At 33.0% G+C, this 7,948-nt stretch overlaps 1 protein-coding gene across 1 annotated transcript; it reads right to left on the bottom strand.

The window, feature by feature from the left end:
- Positions 1 to 498: 498 nt before the first annotated feature.
- Positions 499 to 4,557, bottom strand: LOC107428389 (F-box/kelch-repeat protein At1g67480). The gene is made up of 4 exons (XM_016038922.4): positions 4,222 to 4,557; positions 2,896 to 2,965; positions 1,915 to 2,799; positions 499 to 1,294 (listed from the first exon to the last, which is right to left on the bottom strand). The coding sequence occupies exons 3-4, from the start codon at positions 2,442 to 2,444 to the stop codon at positions 667 to 669; spliced, it is 1,158 nt and encodes a 385-aa protein (XP_015894408.1). The 5' UTR covers positions 2,445 to 2,799; positions 2,896 to 2,965; positions 4,222 to 4,557; the 3' UTR covers positions 499 to 666.
- Between the last annotated feature and the right edge of the window lie 3,391 nt (positions 4,558 to 7,948).

The raw sequence follows: 7,948 nt of genomic DNA, 5'->3' as shown, positions 1-7,948 counted from the left end.
GCTTAAATAATGATAACAATGAAGAACGTACAAATATACTACTTAAACAGAATACAAAAAATACGAAAATTGATTATGATTAAAAATACGAAAATTGATTATCATTAAAATAAAAAAAAAGTAGTTATTTTAAAGTTTAATGAATAACAAAAATGATTTAATAACTTTATTGAACCTTTTTTTTTTTTTTTGGGGAAAGGAACTAAATTTTAGTCATTCTTACAGAAAGGTTAAAAAGGCACAATGGCATCTTTCTTTGTTTGCTTTAAGAACCTACATTTTTTCTCATCTTTACAGAAATATAATTTGATTAGATTAATCATTATGCTAATTCAAGTGTACATTTTCGTTCTTGTGTCTCAAGCATATGTGTATGTGGCTTTTAATTCACTAGAAACACCGTAACTTTTGGCTAAAGAATGACTCCTTTAACCCCGAGTTTCTTAAGGCCACCTGCATCCACTACTTGAATGTTTTAACGGAGCATCCACTACTTGATTTAGGAACAAAATAAACTGAATTTCACATCCACAGATATCAGCAAGTCTAAACAGTCAATGCATGAAGTTTAGCAGAACCTAGCAAAATAAAGAGAAGTTCAACAAATGTTAAAATACATTCTAGTCTATCAAGATGGTTTATCAACTTTCAGCTGCGGCTTTCAATTCAGGCCTTGATTGTTACACAGCACAAGCACGAACCAGTTGGCTTAATGTCAGAAGTCTGCCACTCTGAGCCTGGGGCTGCATTTGGATCATATAATAGAGTGCTATAACCAGGTTCCTCCTGCAGAGAGAACATTAAGAGTTTCTCACCCAAAATTCCAAACCGAAACCCAATACTACTGCTTCCAGTTATTGGAACTTGCTCCATTTTCCATGAATTGTCATCTGGATTGAAAATCGCAAGTTTGCGCTGGTTCTTCCACTCCATACAGAAGAGCTTCTTTCCTATTACCGCATGAGCAGTCACCATAACACAACCATTCTTCATCTCGCACCAAGAGTGCTTCTCAGGGTAGTAGACATCAACAAATTTCGAATTTCCAATTGTGAAGCTCGATCTTCCACCCATAACATATAGTTTTCCTTCAAATCCACAGGCAAAGCAACCCCACCTTGGGCGGCGAAGACTCTCTATCAGGCTCCAAGTATCATTGTCAGGATTGTACACCTCAGCACTAGAGAGACTGCTGCCATCCATCCCATAACCACCAACTACATAGACCATGCCATTAACTTCTGCACAAGCAAAGTCATATCGAGCTATATTCATATTTGCTAATTTCTTCCAACTGCAATCAAAAAACACCTCAGAGAGTTAGAATAAGAAATTGATCAGAAAAGGGAAAGATTGGCCACGTATACAACAACAAAATTTCAGTTGCATCACAGATAATCACATTTCACATACAATGATGAAATTATAATAATGCAAATTTTCAAAGTCAAATGGAAGTGACTATTATGATGCAAAGCCCCGCTATTCCTCTATAGTTATAACAAGCATTTTTCTGAAGCAGAGAACTTAAAAGAATGTTGAGCCTTTGTATGCTCAGGACTAAGTGCTGGTATTTAAACCGAGACACTGCCTAAGGGATTTCTTCTTCAATAGTTTAACATTTAATCCATATTATGAAAAAAAAAAAGATGACTAAACAATCCAAGACTGCAGAATTAAGCTTACTTAAACAAATAAGCCTGTTGTTTAACCCAAAAACTCAAATTAAACTTGCAGAAACTAAAGAAGACTTCTGAAAATATGCACCAGCCTTTAATATAAATATTGTTGACCACAATAAACCTTTAACTTAAGCTGATTGTGATAAGAATATACAGTCCTTGCTAGTTGAGACATATGCAACACGAGAAGGAAGCAAAACTCCAAACCTTAGAAAGGGAATCTAAAACAAACCTGTTAAGGCAAGAATCATACTGATAAACATCTGGCGAGGCAGAGGCAGTTCCATTAATTACTGAATACCCAGCCATAACAAGAAGCTTTCCATTAAGAACAACCACTCCAAACCCAAATTTAACTGGACCAGGCATCAAAGGAAGAAGACAATGCTTATTCCCCAGACAATCTAAAACCTCCCAGTGGCTTTCCTTTCCTCCATCATCCATAGTTAAAATATAAAGCCACTCCTCAAGCAAACCAGCTAATTTCCGGACAGTGATAAATTCTTTGCTTTGAATAAAAGACCTCCATTTCTTGCACACACCACCCATAGATGGGAAGTTGGAACGAGGTACAAGAGCAAGGCAATATTTGGCAACATCATCAGGCAGCCCAGGTAGAATGGGGCTGTCAAAATCATCTGTTACCTGAGAAGTCAAGCTAGGATAACTCTTTGAATGAATTGGAGTATCTTGCTTGACTGAGTTGGACAAACACATATTTGGTTCTTTGAATCTCTTTTTATCACTCAAAAAACCAGGCATTTGTCTTGGTTAAACAATTAAGTGGATCAAAAGAGACGTAAATCAGTAGTTGATTCTCGTCCTTGATCAGTTATGTTACACAGAGAGTGAATCGATACTTTTTAACAGGAGATATTTGACTAAAGAAATTCATGATAGCCATCACCTATAGGGATTTTACAAGTCCAAGGCATAAAAGATGTTGCAGAGCGGATCACTTGAGCGGTAAATGCCAACGACTTTCTATGTTTCGTCCAATCTGATTCAAATTCCATACCAGAGGTTCTGCTGTTAGAATAGCTGCTACCTTGTGTTTTATACAGTGTATTTGGCAAGCCCCTAGTATTGTATCCTCCACCACACATTGCCCAAATATCTACCAAGTCATGGTACATGGTTATAAGAACCCAGTATAAACAAAACAGTATACATTCATCTTCGATCACAGAATTAGAGAGTTGAGAAAGCATACCAATCAAGGCCATATAACTTAGCAGGTTTTAGCCACCTGAAACTTCCATTATGTTGTAGTTGATAATCACCTGGACCATCATATGTTGGGAAAAAAAATTCGATTCAAAGACTTATCATAACGTTAGTTTAGAGCTTAAAATGTAAAATAATGATCCTGATAGCAATAACAGCAAGTTCTATCCTAAAATTAAAGGCCAAAGGAAAAAAAATATATATATATATATATCACTCCTCTGATTTGACACTCGTTTTAATAAGCATCTGACTTTTAGCTTATAAATTCTCCACGTCATGTATATCATCCAATTGATAAAGAAAAAACTTCAAAATATCTCCTTTTAAATTAAAACTTGGGGAAGGGCTTATCTCAAGGTGAACAGCCCACTGAATCTTACTGCGAACTGCAAAAAAAAAAAAAAAAAAAAAAAAAAAAAAAATGCAAACGAAAGTTTGATAGCGAAGAAAGACCAACCACCCTTCTTTATACTTAAGGTAGCACTGTGCTGCCCCTTCGTTGTACTGGGCTGCGTAAATTTAATTTTCAAGCTACTACGAAATTATTTTTATTTTTTATTTATTTTTTATTTTTTATTTTTTTGAAAACCCAAAGGAACAGAAATGGAGCTAGACATAAGCAGATAGAATATCAAGAAAATTGTTAGGGAATATCCAAATGAAAAAATTTTGGGCTTTCCATTTTTCGCATTCAAATTTTAATCCCGTCAAATACAAACAACTAACAGCTGAGAAACAGGATAAACAGAAAGCTTCGCATTTTCGCTCTTCCGTACACAAAAGTCAGCTTCAGCGAGCTAAAACTTCTTCTCTAACAGCAAATTAAAGACGCAATTTTATCCAGGTTTAAATACTGCAGAAACACATCTATGGAGTGATTTTCCAACCCAAAAAAAAAAAAAAGAAAAAAAAATTATAGCTTTTACTGATTTGGCATTTTGTAATTTCGATAAAAAAAAAATTCATCAAAACCAATCAACGAGATCTACGTTTATTTTCTAGCTCAACTCGTATAACTTTTAGACTAACAAAGAAGCAAATCATGCTTGAAACACGAAATGCAAAAGGAATATTTTTCACAAGACCAAAAATATATATATATATATATATATATAACAATTCGCCAATATGACTTGGGAGGAATAATCAATCAGATTCGAGATTTAATTTTTAAAAAAAAAGGAAAAAAAAAGAAAAAGAAAAAAAGATCAGCTTAAGCTTAATCAGGTTAGAAAATGTTGATAGATCTAAAAGAGAAAGAGAAAATGATGTAACAAAAAACAAGATAAGGAACTAAAAAAGGAAATACCTGAGTAGGAGATTATCCACAGAGAATGATAAAGTATAGGAGAAAAAAGGAAGATATAGAGATCGAATAATGGTGAGATAGGCGTGAAGTGCGTAAAATGAGAGGATTTATAGGTCCCAAAATAGCAAGGTAGCAGGATAAACCTCACACATCCCCCGACCACGTCAGTATGAAATTTCCGCCTAACCGGTAATGAACCAGCACATAGAGACGACTCAACCAGTGTATGGTAATGTTCCCGAAATAAAGGATATTAATGTTATTTATATTTCAATTATTTTTTTATATTTTGGTTTTTGTTTGTCAGATAAATATCGATTAAAATATTTACAATGTATCAATGCTCAGAGGGTGTGATTTCTATGCGGGCGAATCTTGATCGCTGGATCTTTAAAATTTGAGATTGCTTTGATTTGGAGATAACATTCGGTATGGACAAACTTTGTTCACAGCAACAATTGTCTTCGTCTCGCCAACAATAAATAAATAAAATAAAATAAAATTTCTTCAAGTTTAATTATAAGTCGTAAAGATATGTTTGACAGATTGATAAGACTGATTATCGCTTTCCGTAACAGTTGGTCTGAAGTTCCTTTTTTTTTTTTTTTTTTTTTTTTTTTTGGTTGTCTAACAAGCATGGTGGCCACGGACCCAAATAAATAACTCTTCCCTTTATTCACAAGCCAATCAATGCCTTTCTAAGTTTTAAGTTTGTTTTGGTCGGAAATGACTATCTTATAATTTTTCACATTTTCTCTGTAAAAGATGACGTGTAAAACCAAATACTAAAATTATAGTGACATGAGCTGTAAGAATCTTTTAAAATTCTAAAACTAATTGACAACATTTTCTTCGGATAAAAACTTTACTACTAAGAATAAATTGTTGTCTTTTAAAAGACAATCAAAAAACTGAACATTTGAGTTTTCAATAAACATATGTTACCCTTGCTTTTAAAATTATCGCATTAGATATTTGTATTTGTCAAAAATATATAGCCATCTAAAGTAACAACATCTTTGTCAATGGCATGTCAAATCTCTGTATTCAATCTAATATTTCCTTCCTATATGAGAAATGTTTGTGGCATCAAATTACTTATCGCATAAAGTTAAAATATGTGACAGCGATGTTTTTATTCTTTTTCAACCACCAAGACAAATTAACCACACAACTTTCTCTGTCCATTACGATATATATATATATATATACATATCAACAACAAATTTTCATTTCTTAAGCTACGGAACTCACTGAACCAAAGACAAAAGAATCTAAAACGTTTGGTAGGAACAGGGTTTGCTAGTCATGTTCCTAGCATAGAATTTGGTTAGAAAAAATGCTACCCAAAACTAGTAAGTCCAAAATCCAGATTAAGAAATTTCTTGAACATACTTAATTGAGAAATCAAGGTTTTGGAATTGACAAGAAAACATCAAATGCCACATAAAAGTTATGCCTGCGATTTATCAATCGGTCCATTTCCATGTGAACATACTTAATTGAGAAATCAAGGTTTTGGAATTGACAAGAAAACATCAAATGCCACATAAAAGATATGCCTGCGATTTATCAATCAGTCCATTTCCATGTGAACATATTCGTATATTACAAATTAATAGTTGCCACAATTTCAAGTGCAATACTAAACCATGTGTTGGGTTATCGATATTTCCTACAATCTTGGAGGTTTGGGAGTTTATCATGTTAGGTAATATAGGATTTTGGTGGTCCTACGTGGCTCCAACTCTATTGGACACATCCTTAAGGACGTGTTCTATCATATGGTGGTAGGGATAATGGAAATTTCACGTATTTTTTGTTATTATTTTTTTCTCAAATTGCCGTTGCTATTTCTCTATGGCATTGACTTAATTTCCGTTGGAATTTAAAGGCAAAATGGTTGAAGGGGATAAGGTCGTCGACTCGTTATAGTCGTGGCCTCGTGGGCGTGGTGGTTGGCATTTTTTTCTGGGTCAATTGTGGAATACTTTGTTGTAATGGAAATAGTAAGGTTGAAGTTGAAGATGACGGCGGATGGGCCATTTCATCAAATAGGACCCACATAGATAAGGAAGATGATTGGAATGAGGGAAGGGTTAGGTTAGTCTGCCCAATATGGGCAGGGCAGGTTTCTTTTTGGACGCGGTCTTCATTTCGTGTAAAGAACGTTCTGTGTTTTTAAAACAATTTGACTCAGCATACAAAATTTCTGCCCAAATCAATAGAAAAATATAACAATCCTATAAGATTTGAAACTTTTTTTTTTTTTCAAGTTTCTAACAATATATATATATATATATGTTTTTTTTTTAAGATTTGAAACTTTTTTTTTTTTTAAAGTTTCTAAGAATATATATATATATATGTTTTTTTTTTTTTGAAATATGTTTTCTCTTTCTTTACCAAATTAATAAAGCTCTTTTTCACCGTTAAAGGTAATCACCATGAAATCCGCTGTGAGATGGTGAAAATTAATTAGGTTTTATTTTTTTTTTAAATATAAAATATATTCTTATGATAAATTAAAAAAAAAAAAAGAATTACATCACTGGACTTAGAATCCAGAATTGGAAATTGGCACCACTAACTATTGCTAATTGGAACGTCCATAAAAAAAATAATAATAATACTAATAATATAACAATAAAAGATAAACCTATATGGAAAAGTGAAACATTATCTTAGCCTATTAAAATCGTCATATAACACAAATTCTGCATATTGCCAAATAAAATTTATTTTTATGATAAAAAAAAAATATTTATTTTTTGGACCGTGCCTATATACTCCCTCCCCCATATCTTTATTTTCAAACATTCTAAGCACTTTATGTCTCTTCTGTTAAGAATGACGTGATTGGTAAGTAAATTGCACAATCAATTAGTAGTATAGTAATAGACATTGAATTTGATAAAATCGATGTATAAAACTTTGAAACGGAGTTTTTTTTTACTATTATTATTTTGATATATTTATTTTCTTGCGAAGGGAAGTAGATTAGATCTCTGTCCAATTCCAAATAGGAAAATAAAGTGGTAAATTGGGAATAGGGAATTGGGTGAGTGGGTCACATCCTGGCTTCCAGCTCCTACTACGGAGGTCTGCATATTGCGCGCACAGTTTTTAAGTAACAACTTGGCTCTCTTAGCGGCTGAGATTTCATTGCCACAGCTGTCTCGATAAGAAAATGGCAGATCATGTGGGGTATGATTATTGAAATCGCCTATTTTGGGAGGCCAGCTTGATTTTCTGTTCCTCTTCTTGGCTTGGTTAACAGGCCAGCTTGATTACGTTCAGGTTTATCACTCTTTATGATAAATGCATTTCTTTTCTTCTTTATCTTCTTTTTTTTTTTTTTTTTGGGGGGGGGGATACTTTTTTCTTTTGTGTTTTAATGCATTTCCTTTCTTTGATGCGGAACCGTTCAAGCTCTGTACATGAATAATGTTGTACTTTTTCACAAAATAATAATAATAATAATAATAATAATAATTTTGCAATACTAAAGTCTTATCAATAAAATTTTACTTTTCCACTTACAATGACGCCAATTAGACATGATTTTGAAAAGAATAAAGAAAACTTTACTAAGACGCAATGTATTATTAAGTAATAAAGCAGAATATTCTCGAAGTTCTTTGTAAGTTAGTAGTAGTTTTTGTGTACATTTGTGCAAGATTTATTCGTATTACTGTTTTTTAATTATGGTTGCAACTTTATTAAT

The sequence above is a fragment of the Ziziphus jujuba genome, chromosome 12 (genome assembly GCF_031755915.1).
Source record: "Ziziphus jujuba cultivar Dongzao chromosome 12, ASM3175591v1".
Classification (NCBI taxonomy): Eukaryota; Viridiplantae; Streptophyta; class Magnoliopsida; order Rosales; family Rhamnaceae; genus Ziziphus; species Ziziphus jujuba.
The sequence above is the reverse complement of the archived record's forward strand: the minus strand, read 5'-3'. Positions and strand labels throughout refer to the sequence as shown.

Excerpts from the sequence above, each read along its gene's own strand:
- LOC107428389 (XM_016038922.4), bottom strand. The coding sequence starts at position 2,444 with ATGCCTGGTTTTTTGAGTGATAAAAAGAGATTCAAAGAACCAAATATG. Across the intron at positions 1,295-1,914 it reads TATGATTCTTGCCTTAACAG|TTGGAAGAAATTAGCAAATA; the intron begins GTTTGTTTTAGA and ends TTTTGATTGCAG.